The sequence below is a fragment of the Paramisgurnus dabryanus genome, chromosome 8 (genome assembly GCF_030506205.2).
Source record: "Paramisgurnus dabryanus chromosome 8, PD_genome_1.1, whole genome shotgun sequence".
NCBI lineage: Eukaryota > Metazoa > Chordata > Actinopteri > Cypriniformes > Cobitidae > Paramisgurnus > Paramisgurnus dabryanus.
Window position 1 is genome coordinate 24,524,587 of NC_133344.1, and position 24,107 is coordinate 24,548,693.

The 24,107-nt window shown below is 37.3% G+C and overlaps 1 protein-coding gene across 3 annotated transcripts in view; it reads left to right on the forward strand.

The window, feature by feature from the left end:
- usp32 (ubiquitin specific peptidase 32) overlaps positions 1-24,107 on the forward strand; it is a 51,138-nt gene that overhangs the window by 6,886 nt on the left and 20,145 nt on the right. For all 3 annotated transcript variants that reach the window (XM_065281115.2, XM_065281114.2, XM_065281116.2), the window contains exons 2-6: positions 4,051-4,178; positions 14,331-14,436; positions 15,229-15,347; positions 16,518-16,677; positions 23,858-23,989. In XM_065281115.2, the coding sequence (XP_065137187.1) occupies positions 4,051-4,178; positions 14,331-14,436; positions 15,229-15,347; positions 16,518-16,677; positions 23,858-23,989 (645 nt within the window). The remainder of the gene's footprint in view (positions 1-4,050; positions 4,179-14,330; positions 14,437-15,228; positions 15,348-16,517; positions 16,678-23,857; positions 23,990-24,107) is intronic.

Consider the following 24,107-nt stretch of genomic DNA (forward strand, 5'->3'; position numbering starts at 1 on the left):
ACAGTGGTCTTCTCCATATGTTTTGTATGTACATTCTGTATCACCATGGCATGAAGAGGGAGGACCTTCACTGACCTATATCTCAGCTTTGCCTCTGCTGTCAATTTTTACAAAGATAGGAAAATAGACGGCATTTGGGAATTACGTTTTTTCTCCTGCTTTGTAAAAAAATTAGGAATCTTTCTTTAATCCTAAGGAATTTTTATGACCCTCAGAGCTGTAAACTGCTTTCTCAGGCGGTATTTTATGGTTCACACTGTGTCACATCTATGAATATTCACAGTCTGTTTCCTCTCTTCATATCTTAACAGCACAAAATAACCATTTTCTTCCTGGTATTATGAAGACTGTGGCAGGGCTTAAATGGCTGTTGTGTTTCTGTTATAAACTGTAACAGCTTAACTGTGCACTGTTAAATCAACTAGTCAGTGGACTAGTGGTTTCTGTTCCTTATTCACATAAAAGAGACATTGGTTTTGGGTTCAATAGGATACTGTATTGAAAAAACTGGAAAACACAGTGTTCGTTGCTATGTGTCACATGGTACAGTTCAAGACTGTCATATTAATTATAGATTCATATCTGAAGCCACTGCATGAGCTATGAATTGTTAACCAAAGGGTTGCATGATGTAGAAAAGAATGCCATATGAATGTTTACCTTTGATTAATTCTTCCTGGTCAATTAATGTTTATATATACACATATGTAGTTTCTTTATTAATGAAGTCATAAAAGCTTCTGTTTGAAGTTAATGAATACAAATAAAGGGTGCAGTTAAATATTGCTTGATTTTAAAATTGATTTGATGCATAAAGAGTCATCAAGATCCTAAGGCAGACATTCATACTATCATGAATGAGAAGCCAAGTGCTTCATTTGGTCTTTAAATGAGTATGTGACTGAACCTCTCTCTCTAGATCTTTTAATGACAGCATCCTGGCTTAAAGTCTTCATTTGTCTTTTTTTGTTAAAGTTTTCTTCTGAGGGTTGTTAGTTTTAAGAACGTTGTTTTATTTGGAAGACGCATCATTCTGACATCAATAAGAATTGGCCATGGATGAAATTAACACTGGTGCATAACAAAGAGCAGAACTTTTTGGGGCTACGTGTGTGCGAATTTGTCGACTTCTTGTGGAGGTGAATTTGAAAACATAACATTTAAAGCACTGATGAACCAAGTCTTGAGGCAAAAAGGGATAAATCCAGCTGCTGGGTTAACCTGTAAAATGTTTATATTTGACCCAACAATGGGTTAAAACAACCCAACATTTTGTGTTGAAACATTCCATCATAGGTTAATTATATAACCTAAAGGGTTGGGGTCATCCCTATTTGACCCAGCAGTGTACTTTGTTAAAATGACCCAGCACTTGACTGAAAATAACCCAACATTTTTTAGAGTGTGTTGAGTGACAGGTCCGGTATTTTTAAAATGTGGCCATTGCTCCAAAATAAATAAAGGACAATTTTTGTTGTTTCTGGACTGTATTTTAGCTTTGTACTTGCACTACAGTGCTAGTCCGATAAGTTTTCCAACTAAGGGTCCCCCAAAAGGTTTCAAGGGGTCCCCAGAAAATGAAAAAAATAAAAAGACAAAGAAAAATGTTAAATCTATGTGTAGCTATATATATATATATATATATATATATATATATTTAAACATGCTGATAGTTCCTGAATACTAAGTAAAGGGGATAATAAGGTTCCTGAACAAGCTAAGGTTGAATACCACTGCAGTGCATACATCTCCATCTTCCTCAGTTTGGCTTCTATCAGCTTGTTTAAATATCATCACCTGTTTAAGTTAGGACAGTTAGTTGATAATATAGATACAGTATGGAACACAGGCGAATTCAGAGGGCAAAATCAGCAATCTGAGTACAACAACTCAGCCACTTTAATGAATTACCAAGAACTGCAATGATGCTGTTGCACCTGTTGCATTTTTTTATTTTTGGTATATACTGTTTGCCGCATAATCCCAAGCATTGTCAAGTTTATTTGGATGCTTGTTGTCCTGGATTGGAATTTCGACATTTCAACAGCATGGGCTCTATTTTAACGATCTGAAACGCAAGTGCGAAGCGCAACGCGCAAGTGAGTTTGTGGGCGGATCTTGGGCGCTGTTGCTATTTTCCCGGCGTGAGAAATAACTCTTGCGCCGGGCGCAAATCAATAAGGGGTTGGTCTGAAGTAGGTTCATTATTCATAGGTGTGGTTTGGGCGTAACATCAAATAAACCAATCAGAACGCTAGCCAACATTCCCTTTAAACGCAAGGGCGCAAATTCCATGGCGGGTTGCTATTATTATGACGGATTTACCAGGCGCACGCCAGGAGCGGTTCACAGCCGAGGAGACCGACGTCCTTGTACGGGGGAATCCCACGCTTGCCAGCAAAAATCGGGCACGCCGTGTAACGGGACGGGGATCTGCCTCAGGACTTGACGCCAGCAGAGGACATCGCTGCGTCCACCCTCACCGCTGAAAGGGTTTGGGGGCTTTGAAATCGGACCCAAGAAACGCAAGCAAGGTCCAACCCCAAAGTACTCTTACAAATCAAGTTCATATACATTAAGCAGTGTTTCCCATACATTGATTTATTTGTGGTGGCCCACCACAGAATCAACACTGGCCCCCACAAATAGAATTTTCATGATTCCCATTTACATGTTTATTTCACCATTTAAAACAGCTTAATTCGGCTTAAAATATAATTTGATATATAATACAGATCAAATACAGATACAGATCAAAGAGTAGAAGTGAAACATATTTCAGGTGCCAACACTAGATCAAACTCAAACACAACATGATGACGTCACATATATGCTAATAAGCGGGTGACGTCATCACCACCACAGTCTCCTCAAAATCCTGTGGGAAACACTGTTAAGGTTTCTTATGAAAACATTTAAACTATTATTTACATAAAATAAACGTAATACAGCCACACAACAAAGTTATGAAAATATTTTAATCGTTATTTGCATGAGAATAAATAAAAACTATCACCACAATGCTCACCACTATGATTCCCCTTATCTCGTGTATTAATATTTTTAAGTGTAACAATTTATGATTTGCAAAAATAACTGTTGCATCTGTGTAGATTAGATAAGCAAAGTGTATGCGCGTTGTGCACGCTATACATTATGGTCAAGCATGCGCCCTTAAAATAGCATAATGAACCACGCGCAACGCGCCACTGACTTTAGACTAGTTTTTTTTTGGTTAGTAGCGCAATTGTTTTTTGAAACTGCAAAATAGCATAAGAGATGGTTTGCGCCGCAACACGCCTCCTTTTTGCGCTGAACCGCCCAGGGAGCGCAAGTTCATTCCCTAGTTTGCTGACGTGCATCTGTGGAGGGAAAAACCCCGCTGTGCGCCGGCGCAAAATACGAATGATACATGCGTCACTGACAAAGTCAATTGCGCTGGGTGCAAGATAGGGCCCCATGTGTCTGAGAATATTCCATTTGGAGAGAGCAGTCTGTCTTTGTTTTGTAATTGGGCGTCTTTGCTTTTGGCCCTGACCCTGTTATGGATGGGTCAGATGCTGTGGTTTATGACTAGATCTCTGATGTGCCGATGATTGCAGTACAAGCTATGAGTAGAGAAAATTCGCAGTGGCCTCGCACAAGTGTCTGGGTTAAATACAGTAGCTGCAGGGCAGGTTTAGAAAAGATGTGTGTCTGAGAGTTGAAAGAACATTGGATGTATTCCCTTTATACCAGTATATACCATATGCCTACACCATTATACCATAATTGCTTTGAAAAAGTTGCTCACAAGAAAGAACTAGCTTTCTCCGGCATGACAACAAAATGAAACAAAAAGTTTCCATATGGATGGAGGTCTGTGTCATGTCCTAGTCTGGTTCACACCACGGTCTTTTCTCTCCTCTTCCATATGTTCAAGAAAAGCTCTATAATTAAAACGAATAAAGCAATGAATGATTCAATAACTACATAAATTTTGCTCACAAATTCAACAACCTTCTAATATCCTATACAACTATTTGACCACTCTCTCTTCCATGTTTACAGTTACGGATGTGGAGCTCAAACGTCTGCGAGATGCCTTCAAGAGGACCAGTGGCCTGTCCGTCTATATGACCCAGCAATGCTTCTTCAGGGAAGTACTCGGAGATGGAGTTCCACCAAAGGTTGCAGAGGTGAGCAAAGCTTTAATCCACCTTAAAACACCCTGTAGCAATATAATAAATACACACATCTAACCTCCCTCTGGTTGTTGCTCATGTTTCTGGACATACCGAGCTGTGTGCTCATGTTTTTGCATCTCTGTGTGTGGCTGAGTCATTGGGCTGTTTCTCAAAGCCATTAAGCCTGATCTATGTTTGAAATGCTTCATACTGTTCAGACACAGTTTTGTGGTTTGTCTCTAGAAACAGCTGTGGACTGTTTATGTTTATTTTGAAACAATATTCATATAAAGGGTTATTTATTGTACCTTAGATCAATTCAAATTAAGGTGCAGATTGTGTGGTGTCAATGGCAAATTAAGATATAGAATTAAATAGCACTCATTCAAACAATGTTAAGAGGGGGAACAACGTGGTTTGCATGGGAAATTTAAATGGGAAATTTCTCTTTTTAAGTGAGCTGTGTAATTCACCTAACCTTAGCTTACTTTCCATTGTTATCTATAGGTACTTATAGTTATCTATCTACTATATTTAGCAAGAATAGTGAAACATATACGGCTGTCACGGTTATGACATTTGACCGACGGTTATTTGTCTAATAAATTATGACGATAAATTGCCTGTTTTAGTGCTTTGACAATTATGATTATTAAAGATACAATTTGTAACATATTTGCATTAAAATATCCAAAAACCACTAGTCCGGTGTTATATATTTTGTCCAGCTGAATACTAACAATATCTATAATGTTTTCAACTACTTGTAAATTATGAGAAAAATGCTGCCCTAAACAGTGACACGGGGCAGTGCAGTCGCCTGTAAATGACGTTAATATCTACGTTACCCTTTGTTACCACCTTTACTGACGTAAAACCACATGACAAACAACAGTGTCGTGGACAAATGAGGAAGTAATAGCGTCTGTCGGGCCACTCCCTTTTTTATGGTAAGTTTGTTCATCGGAACACTTAATTCTGGGCTGTGTTAACAAACCATCGTATTGGACTAATACTGTAACATCTATGACTAACAATTGCGTTTTGAACATTACATGAAACCTTATATAATAAAAAAAACGATGTCATCAAACACAACATTTATAAGACTTGATTACTTTACTAGGGATGCACCGATAGGATTTTTTTGGGCTGATACCGATTTAAACAGACAACTTCTGGCCGATACCGATATTAAACACTTGTATACAATCCTATACAGTTGGTCTATTAGCTAGTTTATTTCTGAATCAAATATTTTTACTGAACATGGATTGGATCTAATTAACATTCAACTGGCTAACATAATAAGAGAGGTACAAATTAAGCTAAAACAAATATAATAAGACAGCCTGACAACCTTCAAAGGTGGTTTTTGCTATTCAGCATTTATTTTATTAACAACATTAACTCATTTTTTTTTTTTACATATAATGGATTTCTTTATGCAGTTAATTAATAAACAATCGGTATCGGCCTTTCTCGTGCTATTGGCGATATGCCGATGGTTTCAAATTCATCAAAAATTGGCCGATAAATATCGGCGGCCGATACATCGGTGCATCACTATACTTTACCTCATGTGTAACATGATTATTCGTTCCCGTCTGTTTGATGGCCATCAGCGTTTGAGTTTAAGACAACAAATCCCATCAGTCCACGTTGCTTCAGAGCATCATTAATCTACATCATTATTATTGATTTGATCTGGCGCCCTCTAGCGGCGCGGATTATAGAAATTTTATCTTTAATTGTCTGTTTTATTGCTTTGACATTTAATTCTCATACATTTTTGTTTGTTCATGAAGTAATTTCACACGTTGTGATTATTTAAATAAAATCTTTTGCAAGGTTTACCTGGCAGTAAATATTAATACACATAACACAATTTAAAAGTAATTATTTAATGAATATATCTTTCAAAAACTGAAAATTCTGTACTGGACCACATGCCTGTAGTGGCAGCAAAAAAAATCAATTCCTGCAGCTCCCCCTTGTTGTCTTTACAGAGATGTGCAATCATTGGGGTGATCTGAAATCATCGTGATGAGGTTAAACAATCACGATTATTGAATCATTATGACAGCCCTGGAAACATATTTTAGCATAACAATACATATGATCTTCATAAAAAAAATCTTTATTATAACACAGAATCACAGTCCACAATCGGAATTGCAATCGTTTTTTAGAATTTTAAGATCCAGGTTGAAAAATGCCCATATTGCCTTATTAATTGCATTAAAGAGTCTGTTGTAAAAATTGCAATAAAAACATGATAAAGTTTATTTAAAATTATAAAATTGTAGTTTAACAAACAATCACGCAAAACTCAGCTGCCACCCCTGATAAACAAACTATATGCATTGTTTCCATAAGGCTGGCTTACTTGGAAAGCTGACCAAGGCTTTCTTCTCTTTACTGTAGATCCAAAAACACACTTTTTCTTTCGTGCCATTGTTGAGTCTTGATATAAAACAAAGCTGTCGTGTGAAGTGAAGCCTGTGACGTCTAGTGTCCGCGGATCTCGCGCTCATGCTGATTGACGTGTATGCTTGTTTTTCTGGGGGAATTGCCATGAAAAAACTGATACGTAACGTCTACCCATGGTACGTAAGATGTAGCCATGTTCGAAAATAAACATTCAGAAACTTGTACGAACCCCGGGTAAGTGAATTTGGCACAGAAATACTCTTTTTTTGACACTTTGACTATGTTTAGCATGAGGAAACAAACTTCTGTGTAAATAAGTCAGAATAATTGAAATAAGGTTTAATAAAAAGTATGTAAAAAGCTTCATAATGGCCATAAAGAGATACATAACATTGGTTTCTATCATCAAATGTTTGGTGTGATAAAATGCAGGTCTACTATGTTAATTATATGATGTTTACATAGCTGCCATTTGATACGATTATTTCCCTATTCGTGTGTATTTCTGGTTGGTTTGCTGATGTTCCAAATGCAGTCATGTGGTTTCCAGTTGTAACCCAGAGAAACACGAACGAAATGGGTGGGGCTTGATGGTATCACTCGCTGACACGTTTGTCCACATCCTAAATTCTAACATTTAAAGACTTCCCCATAACTTGACCACATGTGTAACATTAAGGTCATGTGGCCCTTTACCTGCCTGCTGCATTTTAACAGTCAGTCTTCTGTTATCTTTCCTTAAAAGTTATCTCTGAGGTGAATCACAAAATCCCCATCTATTCCAGCAAATATCTGCCTGTATCTAGTTTCACTTGTTGTCATAGGAACTAGTATTTGCAAGCCAACTTGGCTAGTTATTTTGGTTCGGTTTGTTTCCGTGTAATTCTCAAAAAAAAATTTGCGTGTGTGTGTGCTACACAAAGTTATTATGCCAGAGTAATGTATTTGTCAAAACTGTTTGTAGTTCATTGTAAATTATGAGAGCATTAGACATTGATTTTAGTGTAATTAAAAGAAGTCCTTAAACCTGATGGAGTGATTAAATGGGTATTGTTATAAACTTTCAGTCATGGCTCTGGTCCAAAAAAATCCTTCTGAATGCCATTCATCGACAACAACAAAACCTGTCCAGGAAATGACAGAGAGATTGTGTAGTAATGGGTTATTTTTAGTGCTTTCCAACAGTGTTGTTATGAGAGTGATCCTGTTTCTTGCCAAGCAGCTTGTGATGTTTTTATCGAGTGGTTTCTTGGCCCTCCACACATTCACACCTCTATTTCTAATATGGCTTGATTTCACCTCTCAAAATCATGACACACTTTTTCAAAATTCCTGGAGTTGTCTAGTCCTGCAATATTTCATTCACTTGACCCTCCACGCATGCGCATTAGTATAAACACGCTCACACTGCGGTTGTGAGCGTCTGCGGTCTCTTGGGTGATTAATCTACAGCCTGCGGGCTGCAGGTGATATCTCATGATGCTGCGTCTGTCATCAGAAGGAACCCCCAAACACCCTTCTGCTCATTTCATCAGCATGATAAGTAAATGAGTTCGCTTGAACTCAGCCCGCAGCTGCCCAACACCTCACGCTGATCTGTAGCACCCTGCTTCATTAAATCCTTCACAGCATTGCACGCTTCCCCCATCTTTTCCTCCCACTTCCCTTCTGCACACGTGTCATTGTCTGGGATGCTCCAGTTGATTATTACCTCCACCTTAAGTCGCTCCGTGTTTGTGTTACTTCAGAGGGAAATGATTACACGCTACGGAAGCATGTAACGTTATTCATTATGAAAGCAAATTCAAATCACTTCCGATAGTGATTTTTGTGTTTATTCTGGCTAGGAATGAACGCTCTGAAACATTTTCTTCATTTGCTTTACTCTCACAAAGCATTCATGCTGTAACCATATGTGACTTTGCCTGTGAAATGCTGGTTAAAGTCTCATAATATAATTATGAGAGTAAGAGCATCAAAGTTTGATTTCACTCATTGATTTCACATTGAAGTTAATATTAAAGTTATCAATATTATTTTCACAATGTTATTTACATTGTGTACAATGATTTTATGTAGAAAACAAAAGATCACAAAAAAATACATTAATTTGGTTTGCACTGAGTGTGTCAGATATTTGAGAGGCTGTCATTTACACTGTTTACAGTAACATGTCTTTAATCATCACATGGACAAAGTCACTTTTGTAAAATGTTTATTTAACCAATTCGTAGTAAATAGATGCACATATACTAGTATACACCCAGCACAGAGACTTTAGATAAACATTTAGAAATCCAACTAAATGAGCATTGAGCAATATTTTAACTTAACTGTGCCTTCGTATTTCTGCGATTTCACAACTGACAGCTCCGCCTACACAGAGATCTCATTTTATGAATGTTCTGCGCATTATGAATATTAATCAAACATGGACGAGGAGCGAATGATTAAATGTTTAAAAGCAGAAATATGTCACGTTGCATAAGAAAATCAATAAAAAGTACAGGGATGCCCCTTTTTTGCATTTAGGCCCAATTCCAATTCTATTTTATACCCCTACGCCTACCCCTTTCAGGGCTCAACCCAAATAATTGTTTATACTGGGCCAGTCGAGCCAGTGGTTCAGGTTTTTACTTGCCCTGCCAACATTTTCACTGGCCCCAATAAAAAGATGTCAGTGTCACATATTTAAAAATAATAATTCAAAAGTCAAATATAATTACATGTACAACAGACATGTTTCAATGAAAAAAGTCTCCCAACGTTTCTGCTTACCTGAAAACTGACAGCAAATTGTGCAAAATATTGCATTGTTTCTTTCGTCGTGTTTTACCCAAGAAAATGTCTGCTTCCAAGATGTTAAATAATATACATTGAAGAAAATATATTTAAGTGACTGAGGGTGAAGCACTGGCCCGATCAGGCAAGTGACAATACTTTTACTGGCCCAAACGTCTCTCACGCTTGCCCCGGGCCACCGGGCAGTCCTTTTATGTTGAGCCCTGCTTTTCCTTGCCCCTTGAAACCGAGTGAAAAGGGGAAGGGTTAAAAATATTCCCCAAATGAAAATGGGACACCACTACTACACCATCAAATGACACATACGTCCTACGTCAAAGTAGATGCAATGTTTATCACAAACTTAAAAGATGCCGCCTTCATCTGTAGTTATATAAGTTTAGTTACAGCCTAAAAAGGGGCCCTTGGAGCCCAAAAGCATGTAAAATGTTTTGCAAACATTTCTTTTAATTACATGACCGTAAATATGAACACAAGATTGAATGTAACATAAAGTAAATTAAATTATTATTTGTCATTAAAAACTTTTTTAATGTAAAAAAAGACTTGAATTATACTCTATACTTCTTACCCCTTCGTTTAAAGTGAGTTCCTGAAAAGTCTTAATTTGAAGGGCCATTTTACCCTTCCCCTACCCCTAAAAAAAAAAAAATTGTGACATCCCTAGCCTTTCATGTGAACACGCTAAATGGAGGGGTAGGGAAAAAGTATAGGGGTAAGGGGTAGAAATGGAATTGGACCTTTAGTATGGACAGACAATTTGCTGGAATCATATCGCAACATAATCATCTGGTTAGGACGTGATGTGAGTCTTAACCAGAGCTCTGACATGTCCTCTGGCCAAAACTGCATGCAGCTGTATTCAGGTTAATCCACGCGATGCTGTGGAGATGGGTGACAGTGTTCATTAACTAGACCTTAACTTCATTTTCATTTGACAGCAGGGTGCACAATTAAAATGCAAGAGCAAAAATACTTTTTGGCATACACAAAGCAGAACTTGTTGGTCTCAGACAGTATTGGAAAAAGTATTGCAGTGTTCGCTAAATGCAATGTATTGTACCGGTATTACGGGTCATGTATCGTGATGTGTATCGTATCGTGAGACCCTGGCCAATACCCAGCCCTAAACATGGTTGAGATTATAGATTTATCATTATAGGTGCGCTGCCTCTACTGCATAAAATAATCCTATTCCTAAACGTGAACCAAACAAACGCACAACACAAGAGCATATCAATGGAATGTACCACGTAAAGGAAAAGCGCCATAAAGAGGCATAAAAAACTACCTAGTACTAGGTACTACACAAAGTGAAAAAAAAAACAGAAGGTGAGCCATATCAAGGCATACTAAGCTGTAGTATGCAGTGGGCAAACACCAAATGTTTATAATGGGACTCGAAACTTTCTGCATTATTTGTTGCAAATATGTAAGAGACAAACTGTAACTACACTTTGAATAATTTGTTGTCATAGGAAAGAGATGTCTAGTTCTCATCCTGAAGGGCCACTGTCCTGAGTTTAAATCCAGCCCTGTTTAAACAAATCTGACACACCTTATCAAAGATCTTCAGGATTACTTAAGTTTTTCTTGGTATGAACACCCATATAGGAATGGATCCCCATGTCATACAGACTGATTTTTTTTTTTAAGAAATCATGCAATAATACTATTTTTTTTAGTAAATGATTTCCGTTCATTATCAAGTGTGCCAAAAGTTAATTGCTCACCCGTCAAGCTTTGCTTGCTTTTTTTTTAATGTGTCAGTCAAGATTTGCTTGCACTCTCTGAACTCTGTGTTCACAATACAAAACCTGCACCAGGTTTTCCATTGTACTCAAGAACAAGACTGACACCATAGGGCAGAAGACCTGTCAGTGTCAATGTGTGGTGAATCCTTGACATAAGCACACTAGAACCCTACTGAGGGATCTCACTACATCCACAGACTTGTTCTGAACTGCATTAAATGTCACAGTGTTCCTATTTTACTTTTTCTAGTAAATGTTTGTTTTGTACACCGCAGAATGCTAGACTGTGAAGCAGACGCCTAGGGCTGTGAAGATTTTAGTTACCCTGTAGTGTTATGGGTAAAACATGGTGTCACACCAAACATAAAAGTGAATTATGTCTACGTAAGATGTGTCTGTGTCATAGACTGATCAAAAGCTGTCTTTACACAAATGTTTTACTGGAGAATCTCCTGCTGGGTCAATATAGTTTTACATATAGTGTGTTGCAGCATATGTTCCCTGGCACTATGTGTAGAGAGAGAGAGAGAGAGAGAGAGAGCGCTCAATGTTTTCTCTGTATTAAACCTAATGTTGTCAGCTGATTTATGGGAGATATGTAGCCAGGGAGCATTATCATTAAGAGTCTTATGTTTCTTTGAATATCTGAGGAAATCAAAAGTCTGAAATAACAGCTAACACCAGCCTATCGTCCTTAAGCACAGAACACCCAGTAGATTTAGTAATGGCATGCTGCTGGGAAATAATGACATTCATTGTTACGTAACTTTAGTGAAATTTAAATGAGACACGTTTTCAGTCCAAGTTTGCATAACAAACTAACGTTTGTTGGTTCTGTACTGTATGTGCCTGTACTGTATGTGCATCCAGCTGAAGAGTTTTATTTGATACTTGTTTTGCAATATTTGTTGATTTTATATCACTATTCATTATTTATTTACTACATAATACTTTGACAGGTCTCAATGGAAAAATAGACTGCAATATCTTAATCTGTTCTCCTGGTTAAATAAAGGAACAATAAAGTTTCTGATATATTATGTAAAGGATATAGGGTAGTTAACCACCAGTGTTGCCATAAAATAACCCTTGATTGGGTGATCAGGACCTTGAGATGAAGTAGGCCCTTTTTATAAAACTGCTTGCTTACCAATTATGAGTTTCAAAAGAGTTTAAATGAGTTGATGTAATTAGAGTTCACAGTGCTATGAGACATATTGAAACCAGCACAGCACAGGTAAATTCTTGCCAGGGACAACAGTCAATTACAGTGAGGAATATTAGAGAAAATATTTGACAGCAACATCAACAGCAACATTTGTCATCATAATTGACCAATCAAAACCAAGTATTCTAGAGAGCCATGTAATTATATATAAAATATGAATGCCATTTAATGATCTTTATACCACGGGTCTATTGAATGCTGTATTCTGATTGGCTGAGAAATGTTCCGTGGGTATGCATTAATTTCTGATAACCGCACACCTAACATGTCAAATGTCTTAAAAATAGGCACCAGAGCAATGTTTGTGGTAACCGTGAGGAGTAATTGACTCCGGTCCTTTGAATTATTTGAAAATAATGCACACTCTGCTTCGCGTCGTGCCGCATTGCACCTTGGGTGTGAATTATTTTCTTATAATTCAATGGCCCGTCATCAATTATTCCTTACTTCTATGACCTTTTTATGACCTTTATGTGCATTACAGTGTATGCAAGTTTACAATCAGCTGTGTGCTTACCATCATTTATTAAAATATCTTCTTTTGTGTTCATTTAAAAAAAAAAAATGTATAGGGTGGAGCAGGGCACTTTTTGGTTTTGGGTAAATCTTTATATCAAATAAGGTTGATTAATTATAATTTATTCAAGCAACACACACATCTCTGCTACAAATGAACATTTGAAGTTTGTTTCTATTACTTATCATTCTTGGGAAAATGCACTTAACATGACAAAAGTGCAAATGATACAACTTACCCCATAGGTGGGGTTAATTGTAACAGGCAGGGGGTTAGTTGTAACACTAGCTAAAAATTTAGTTTAGAGGCAAATATTTTAATACTATTTTGTCTATATACTTATTGTTTATATATCTGTCTTTAATAGACAGGTATCTACACTATTCCCCCTCATCTATCCATTGTTCAATTATAAATGGATACAAATGCCTAAATATGTGAGAAAAGGCAGCACAATTATGACAAATTTTTTAGATGTGACCCAGTCTGTAAAAACCATACTAAAGTCTCAAAATCAAATTCTGAGAGAATTGAAAATTTCAGATTTTAGCCATTTCATTTTATTATGATTTCAAACTTTGACGTGACCTATTCAATCAATATTAAAGATATAAACAAAAATAAATTTTGACAAACAATTTTTGACAGGCACATTTATTTTGTTGGTAGCCGGCAATCATTTGTTTGTAGCCTCTTTAAAACAACGGCAAGAATAATGCTACTGTTAGCTGTTTTCATATCATTAGTGCTGAGGGGTTAGTTGTAACACAGCATTACAACTAACCCCGCTCTGTGAAAATATTTTCAAGCCTACCAAAAAAGTTGCTAAGAGCTGCAGATATATTTCAAAATGATGCTATGTTTTAGTCAACAAGACACTGATTAAGATGACAAAACATTGTTTTTTGGTACACACCCAACTTAGAAACAAAAAAAAAACATATGATGAAAAAATTTACTTGCATGCCACCAAAACACTCGTTCATCAATAACTCTATGGAAAAACTTTATATACCTTTCCATAAATTAGCAGGATACTGTCTTTTGGAAGCGTGAAAACAATCCTGGAAAAAACTAATCACTCAACCCTGTGCAACAATGTAAATGGTCTGTGTTATAACTAACCCGCATTAGTTTTTGCCCTGCGAACTATCCATTTAGCAAATGATGAATAAAATGTATATTTGACTTTTGAGTTATTATTTTAAATATGTGAAACTGAAATCTCTTTTTGGGAAGCCAGTAAAAAATTTGGCAGGCCAAGTGAAAACCTGAACCAATGGCCCAACCAGGCCAGTATATAAAATTCTTTGCATTGAGCCCTGTTTGTTTTGAACAACATGAAGGTGTGCAAATGATTAAAGAATGATCATTTTTTGGTGAACTATCCCTTTAATGATCACCCTTTCTTCCTCTCTCATCTGTTCTAGGTGATCTACAGTTCCTTTGGTGGCACATCTAAAGGGCTACACTTTAACTACCTGATCGTCGGGCTGGTTCTTTTAACAAGAGGACGCGATGAAGAGAAAGCCAAATGTAGGTGTGCCAAGGGGCTTTGACTCATGTGCTGAAATGACTGCCCTCTCCTTTCACAGCATGCATTCACACTTAAACCCTCTACTTCTGTTTAATGATTTCTGTGTACTCTACTTTATAGATTAGTCACTCTCATTTTAGTTCATTTATTCTCAGAAGTTCTATGCAGGACCACATTGGACGAAATTTTAAATGATTTTGTATTTGAATAGCTCGGATGCAAAAGCTGCTAAATGCTCGTAAATCATCAGATGATGATGTTAACCGAACACTCTTGGCATGTATTCTATGTTCACCAAATATCTTCTCTTCACATCCGCTTATTACAGAAATAGGTTTGTTGGCATACCTATAGGTTAGATGCACTTAGAGGGTTTTGCATCTGAACCCTTTATTTGTTTTATCAAATCAATTATTTCTTTATTTTTCCTCATTAAATGTATTTCATTTTAATTTCTGTAAGTATTGTCCTCCATAAAGATCAATCATCAGTTTTAAATATCTTCACACATGTGTATTTAGTTCACAGCAGGTGCCAAGCTAATTCCATCACAAACAGCATATACAGGTTCAGATTCAGCATATACAGTCATCTACCGTAATTTAGCTTTGGTCTATGCTGCCTATAATCCCAATGGATGTACCGTCTGTGCCAGTCACACTCCGGCTATGGCAGTCGTGATTGATGTGAGGGTGCAAGACACATTGCCTGCTAGACTCTGATAAGGAGTGTGAATGTGTGTACGTGTGTGTGGATTAACCACCATGTCCTCTGCACCTCTGTATTCACAGACATCTTCAGCTTGTTCGCCAGTGACTCCGGCACATGCGTGGTCCGAGAGGATGTGGAGAACATGCTGCGTTCAGTGGACGGGGAGGTCCCGTCCTCTCTTCGGAAGTGCTTTACTGAGGTCAGTTTGCAAAGACTTACATGCCTGTTTCACTGCAGTCTCACCTGTCTGTTAATGATACTCATAATGGTCAGGCCACGGTAAGGAAATGTATCCGCTTTTTAACCAGAAGGGTTATACAGTGTCATCAGAAAACATTTTTAGCACTTGCACATCTCAGCAATTTACAAGCAACTAAACCGAGTATGGGTTTGTTTCTGACAATTTATCTATAAAAAAATCTAAAATAAGTATATTTTTGTGGTAACACTTTAGTATGAGGAACACTTATTGATTATTAATTATGACTTTTGCCTCCGTAAACTTCCAATATACTGGATTTACTACAATTTACTAATTAATAGCTAATAAGGTAGTTGTTGTAGCCGTTAGGTTTAGGTATTGGATTGGGTTAAGGGATGTACAATATGGTCATGCAGAAAAAGAAATTAATATGTCCTTTATAAGCACTAATAAACAGCCAATATGTAATAAGACACTTGTTAAAAGTGAGAATTGGTCCCTATACTAAAGTGTTACCATTTTTGTGGCTATAACTAACCCAGTTTAGTCTTGCTTTTTTTAATCTAATCTTTGCTTGGCCCGTTGGCAAGGTCTTATAAAACGGCTATGACACAAACTGCCTTTCCCACACTCTAAATTCTGCTGGGTTATTTTTAGCCCATTGCTGGGTAAATATTAGACAGAACAGATGTTCACGAACACATGTTGGGTTATAAATAAACACATGCTGGATTGTTGTTAACCCAACCATGAGTTAAAACAACCCAGCATAGGTTTATTTATTAACCCAACGTGTGTTCTGTCCAATATTACCCAGCATTGGGTTAAAAATAACCCAGCATTAGCTATCTTAGCTGCACTTTCATCTCGCCCCTCTTTCTTTCTACTGCAGCCTCATTTTTTGATTTAGGAGAAAACTACCCAGTGCAGCACTTTTGTTAGTTATCCTTCGGCTGAGACTTTTTGCTTATCACATCACCCAACCCACTTCCACAAATATATCAGCACACAGCAGCATTCCTTCAATGAACAAAGGAAGCAACTATTGTAGCGCACAATCTGACTTCTCATTTGTACAGTTTTGTGTTGTTATGCTTTTTATATTGGTCACAGGTTCATCAGAGCATTACTCAATTTGTAGTATATTTACTGTCTCTGTCTGTACAGGGAGAGAAGGTGAATTACGAGAAGTTTAAGAGCTGGCTCCTGCAGAATAAAGAGGCTTTCACATTCTCCCGCTGGCTGCTGTCAGGTGGTGTGTGTGTCACCTTAACTGATGACAGTGACACGCCAACCTTCTACCAAACCTTGGCAGGTGTTACTCACTGTAAGTGTCATTACTCTGAATGCCCTTTCAGTACTCTCTAAATACACTCTCAATACTGTAAGAGCTTGTTTACACCTCGTATTAAGATGCATTTTGGTCGTTCGGATCACAGGTGGACAAGAAAGACACTTGTCCGTTCACACCTGGTGTTTTTGGTTCAGTTTCGACCGTTTCTGTCCTGATTAATTTGAGGGATGGTCTATAGGCGAGTCATTGAAACATGAGCTGGAGAAATCACGGGTTTAATTTGACGCACACTAATATTATGTACAGCTGCTTGTGTTGTTGGTAAACATGCCTCACAACGTTTTGTACATCCTTACGTAAGAGCTTTTTTTAAGATATTTAAGATTTAAAGGAACCAGCCCACATTTTGGGAATTTAGCTTATTCAGCCCCCGCTAGCTTAGCTTAGCACAAAGACTAGAAGTAAATGTCTTCAGCTCTGTTGTTCGTGTTATATTGTCACTTATTGGAAGCAGTTTGCTAGCTGGAGCCATTCACTTCCAGTCTTTGTGCTAAGCTAAGCTAGCGGGGGCTGCGTCAGACATAGTTACAGCACACACGGAGGCGAGAAAGGTATGTATGGACTATCTAACTCTGGGGGATACTGTGAATAAACTAAAATGTGGGCATGTTCCTTTAAGATCAAATGATGCAATGAGCTTGCACAACTTTCACACGCTAGCAAAAATAAAAGAGGCAGAGCGATGCAATTTTTGTTCCTCAAAGAACCATTCAGTCAAAAGTAATTTTTTTACTACAAAAAACCTTTTATGAATCAGAAAGGTTCTTCAGTTGTTAAAGGTTCTTTATGGAACCCTTCAGCCAAAAAATGGTTCTTCTGTGGCATCATGAAGCACCTTCGTTTTACTGTGTAGTGTACTATACTATGAGCTTTATTTGCAGGAATGTCTGTAGATTTAGAAAGCTGTGTTTAAGTGAAAAATCAACATTAACTCCTAAAGGTTATCACATAAACGCACCAGAGAGGTTGTATGTCACAGTAGCTGACGTTAATCCGCTCTTCGATAAACCGTCGACGCTGCAGATGTCTGAACAAGTGCAAATCTTACTCCATACACTTCCCTTCAACCGCTCTCCTGGACAGACAAGAGACATCAGCAAATCAGTCTGCTCCCCTCCACTGGGAGAAGGGCATCTGTATGAGATAATGGCAAGCGACAGGCAACACTTCCCACTCAGTGAACACATGCACACACTCGGCCTGACTGCAGCTGTCAATGCCACCCAGCTTTTAAAACCAGACTGACACGCTGGAGGAAGTGGCAGCATTCACTGTCCTCTCATCTGTGCTCTGAGACCCAGAGCCTGTAGAGTAACTGAATATCAGAACGCTGGCTCACAGTTGCCCAGACTCTTTTCATAGAAATTATGATTTATTTAGGTTATGAAGATGTCCCATCCGGTCAGTCACTCAGTGCGTTTGCTTTCATGAAGAAGTAATGTGGGAAGACTGTAATGTATTCAGTGCTTGATGTGCAGCGTCGCTCTGTTGACCCCTGTGCAAAAGTGACTATGATTTTGTTTTAGATTAGTGAAGGCTTTTTTTGTGACCAATTTCTATCTTTTTTCACTGTATAGTTAGCCCATTCCTTGTTTAATGTCATTAAAATAATCAGATTGCAGAAAATCTAATAGAAGTAGGTCACAATGTAGAAATTTAAGAAAAATCTGTGTACGATTATGGCCTGGTTTCACAGAAAGGCTTAGCTAAAGCCAGGACTAGGCCTTAGTTAAATTAAGATGTTTAAGCATCTTTTATAAACATCCCTTAGAAAAGAGGTTATTGGTGTGTATCTTGAATAGGGGTGCACCGATATATGAGCCGATGATGCTTCTCGATGAATTACGGTAAAATGCAGCTACATCCAAAAGCCAGAGGGCGCTCTCGTGCAGAAACTCAATATGCACTGTAGACAAAGAACCATACACACGCAGCTATGACCATTGATATGTATAAAGGCTAGATGTCTCGCCCTTGCTGCTGGCCAATTGAATGGAACGTCCGCATTTTGGCGCCATCTTACCACAGGGCGCTCGCTCACTCGTAGCATTGAGTTTTAATGGTGCAGGTACATTTAAATGACCATAACTTGCTTAATTTTTACCGATTTTCAAAGGGTTTGGTTTGTTATAAACGTCAAAGATGTACCTATGACACTGCATACTTATACTAAAAATAAAGAAAAAATTCATGAAACATGTAAAAGCATCCAGAATTATAGGCACGTTAATAACGTTTGTAAAAAACGCCAGGTGATGCCGTTAGAGACTCCGCCGTAAGACATCTAGCCTTTATACATATCTATGGCTATGACACGCAGCTCCAGGAAATGTCTTAAGGATACATTTATATTGCTGTTTTTCAAACCTTTTCAGGTATTTTCATGATAATAAAGAATATGTATAATGATTCTGTTTGACGAGTGTCAAGGACTTACTGATCAAAAGCCGTAGTTCATGAAATAGCTGTGAATAATATCGGCTGTGCGATTCAGAATAGTTATTGGCCACATATTATTAGTGCATATCGGCATTTATCGGTGCGCCCCTAATCTTGAGACAAATCAATGGCACTGGCTTATTTTGAGATCTGTCAATTTAAGTTATTTTCAGTTTTCTGTATAGGTCAATAAAACCAATTTTTCTTACAATCAGCTGTCGACTGTTTTAAAACATCCAATAGTCATGGCCGATGTATCCTGTCAATTAAAAGAGAACAGGAAAATGCAATAAATTTAAGCTCTGTGTATAGAAAATGTAAAGAAACATCACCAATTTAATGGTCAATTTTAATGGATATATGACTGATATTAATCTTAGGAATATTGTTAATGCAAATTAATATAACCACTAAACTTTTGATATCAGTCTTAATAATCGGAAAATGTAATATTGGTGCATCTCTAGTAATAACCAATAGACAACAATCTGTTTTATAATAATGTAATTCTTGTTTTTATGGTATTAGTATTACTTTTATAACACAGCCATTGTTGTTTAAGTACTGGGCATGAGCATACTAATATAGACTGACCTGTTCTGTTGTGATTTAATACAGTAGCCAACTGATTGCTTCAGACTGCATACACAGCAGTTGTTTGTCTTTGTCATTAATCAGCTGACTGTATACAGTCATTATTGGATTGTCAATTTATGAGCCTTTCTGTCTATTAGTATGACCGCGATCAATTCTGTCTACAGCATATTCCTTTATCACACAATGAATGTACAGAGCTTGGACGACCTATTTTTTATACAGTGGACACCATGAATGTTTCTTCTTCCAGAATTTCTGTGTGTGCAACCCAAACGCATAAGCGACTTCTTAAATGGCTCAGTAAAATTTGAAAAAGTTTGCTTTGTCAAACAAGGACAGCTCTGAAATAAACCTGAGCTGTGTCTCCATCTCCAGCCAATCAGAGAAGCTACCTAAACAACACATGGTAATCTGTGGTCCACTTCAGATTATCCTCTTAGCGCAACGACAGGACTGTGAGCGCCCTCGGTGTGAAGCAGTCATGATCTGTGTGATCTATGTTAGCATGCATCATCTAGAATATGCCTCGAACCAACACAAGGCCCGATGTGAGCAACCAGAAGTCCTATATAAGACTTGGTGAATATAATCTATAAGAGAGGGAGACGGATTGTGTATAAAGAGAATGACGAGTAACTACATTTTGCCAACATAGCGATAGTTTGTATGGACTATGGCACATGCCACATCTTAGGATCGGAGCCGTAACATGTACGGTGGAATATGATATGGTTCTTCTGTTGCCATTCTGATAGAGTTGCTCCTTTAGGTGAGTACTGGCATTTGCAGGTGGGTAGTTGGCAAATGATGTGTATGCATGTTTGGTTGTAGATTAAAATGTGTATGATTAGGGCTGTATAAGTGTATTCGAGGTACTATAAATGGTCACTGTTTCATGAATAATGGTCATGAAAGAAATCGAAAAAATTTGGTATTGGCATTTTGATATTATCGTCAACAACCAAGGCATATAATTTAGTCACTCTTATTCGCCTGAGAAAGATTTAGAGAGATTTACATGATGAGCACTTTTCAGATATTTAGTTTTGATGTGTCAGGTTCGAATATCTGGAAATATTAGATGTTTTTGCTATTGAATACAAATGTGTATTTATGTCTCTCAGATCAAACCTGTAATTGGTTCTGTCATGGGCAATACGCAGGCTGTGGAGGACAATAGTGAAAGTAATGGTAACGTGGCATAAGTAATGGCTGAAATGGGTTTTGATGGTTTGAAAGACTGACAGCATCAAATAATGCCTGTCATCCTGTTACAATAAATTGCAAGGACATCATAGGTCATAAAATAAACTACTTATCATGCCTCATATTAAAGTGTTTATAGATTAACAGTCAGTGTCTGACAAATAAACGCTTCATAAGAATCGGTTCTCTCCCGCTATGCCTAAATAATAAACCCATGATTGCTCTCAGTAGTAATAACTTTGCTTTAAATAATGATAATTCTTTGTCACTGCATGAGTTCGCTGGTGTGCTGTAATAACCATCAAACCATCAGGGGATTTGCTGTTAAATGTTGTTTGGCCATGCAATAAATGCACCTTTGATGTGAAATATTTCTTCAGGCTTGTGTTTCTTTCGTCCTTACTCAGACAGAGATGTCAAATTTATGTTTCATATAGATGTTTTTTGGGATTGTTTTTATTACCATCCATTTTTTGGCTACATTGAGGGTGTATTAGTCTGTGTCTATGAATATAATTTTCTTGTTATTGAATTATTGAAATGCTTGATTCTGATTGGCCAGTCACAACATTTGCAGGTTTGTTATTCCCAGATAACAACCGCTTAAAACTAATAACACACGGTAACCTGAATGATGCAAATCATTTTGACACGTTCAGTTTAATATTACACAAAAATGAAATATAAATATGTATTTTAATAACATATATGACATTACATTTAGAAATGATTAAACCAAATAGTGTGTTTGTGACATTTGAACATGTAAATGCCATCTAAACGTTCCTCTCGGAAGGTCTGCATTCTTTTAAAGTGAGCAAAATAAAGTATTTCAAATCAATACATACTGTTGCTTACCTTACTTATGAGATAAGTAGCTGTGTAAAAAGCAGGGTAATGTAGACAACCGGTTTTTATCGTAAAATAAACCCCTTCAGTGTGATACAAGACCCTCAGCATCGCGTCGGATCCTGATCACATTATTGTGTCGCACTTATTTCTGCTTATACCTTACTTAACACTTTTCATGTATTTGAACTTTTATAGAATGTCGTGACTAAATCTAAATTTATGTCCCCCCGATTATCTTGATGGTATACAGATTATCTTATCAAATTTTCCCTTGGTGTAAGGTGTGTTGAGAGTGTCCGAACCTGATCGGAAGGAACATTGGAGCCGTTTTTATCCTTATGTTTGTGGTCTATCACATTTTGAAAATCTTATAAGATATATTGGTGTGTACACAGCATTATGCTGGGTACACACCAGAAGAGTTTTTACATCTTATAAGATTGTCAAAATGTGATAGACCACAAACATGAGGATAAAAAATCCTAGAATCAACAGTTTTGCTCCTATAGTGTGTGGTGTGCCATTATGTGTCAAAGACAGCACACCAGATTTTTAACCAGAGTAGAGACTGTGAACACAGGAAATCCCACAAAATCTCGCGAGACTTCAGAATAAGCATGGCGGACGATATGCAGGAAGACATTTCAATGATAGTGCTTGGAATAATTTTTACGAGACACGTTGTATAAGCATTCGTGCTGTTGCCACAAATCAACTAGCTGATCCTCTATCTCTGCTGTCCACATCAACTTCACTTTGGCCGTTTTTTAATCCGAAGGCTGTAGGATTGTCGGAAGGGGGGAAATCGGCCTAAATCAGCCCGATTATCTTTTGGTGTGTACCCAGCATTAGTTGGCATCCCATCCAAAGTAAAAACTGAATAAAATCAAGAAAATCCAGTCATAGTCTTAAAATACCCATCGTAGTAGCAGTGCCAAATATGATTTTCATCCAAATTAATTTTGTATTATTATAATGATCTCATAAATGCATATTGTGTTTTGCAATGTACATAGAGGTGGGGATCTGTTTAGTTTTTAATACTGTTATAGGTTTAAAAGTCATCTAGTGTTTATAATTGTAACTCATACGTTTAGATAGAAGATGAATCCTATCCGAGTAGTGCTTTTTTTACGGCATGAATTTTCATTCACAAAAGACCCTGAAATGACACAGAATCATTGATTAAGAGAAGTGGTTGGCAGGTATACAAACCAATAAATCCTTAGACTCATTTCTGCGTTCTTGGTCTCTGCTGTCTTTCAAGCTTTGGCTTTAGTAGACCTGTTCTCTCAAAGCATTATGGGAATGATGACTATTGACTCACTTTCTGTCAAACAAGGACAATCCAGAGTGTAATCGTTAAGCGTGTACCCAGTCTCTCTACACAGAAAACCTTGGGGAAGGGTTGATTATTTTTATTTATTCATTTTTTATAATTTATTTTTTTTATTGTGTTTTGAACTAAACATTGCATAAGATAGAAAGGTCATAGTATTCTTGTGTTTTGACACTTGCTTGCTGTATATGTGATGATCAATGTGGGTGGGGCAACCCCAATCCTATTAGCCTGAGCTAGAGATTATGGCAAAGCAAGAGCCTCTTAACCCCCAAACTAATGCCATATATATATACTCCAGTCTTTTCCATTAATGTAAATCATCTAATGAAATTTATACCTCAATATAATCTGCAGCAGGTGTGGTTTCTAATGTATAAATGTTATGGAAACATGTTCATGTCTATTTAAAGGAATAGTTCACCCCAAAATGTACGTATTTGGCACTTTTTTCCAAAATGATTTGCAGTGCATCTAAAACATACATTTTTATCAATATTTGTGTTCACTGAGATCAAACCCAGGACATTTGTGCTGCTAACGCAATTCTCTACCAATTCAGCTACAGGCATTAATATTGAATTGGGGTGGCCCAAATTGTATCACTGACAGGCAAATATGTTTAACACAATTAGCACGTGGTTAACTGAGGGTTTGTGCTGAACATGAAAAGAAATAATTTCACACTAAGTCTAATTTCTTTTGTCTGTGTTCATGCAGTAGAAGAATCTGACATTATTGACTTGGAAAAGCGTTACTGGCTGCTTAAAGCCCAGTCAAGGACAGGTCGCTTTGATTTAGAAACCTTTGTCCCTTTGGTCTCACCCCCTATTCATGCATCCTTAAGTGAAGGTAAGATATTTAAATTCATTCACTTGTTTCTAGTGGATTAAGTCTATGTACTGATTTTTTTGTGGATGTATAAGAGTTTTTTACATGGCTCATCTGGACATTGACATCTTCTTTTATG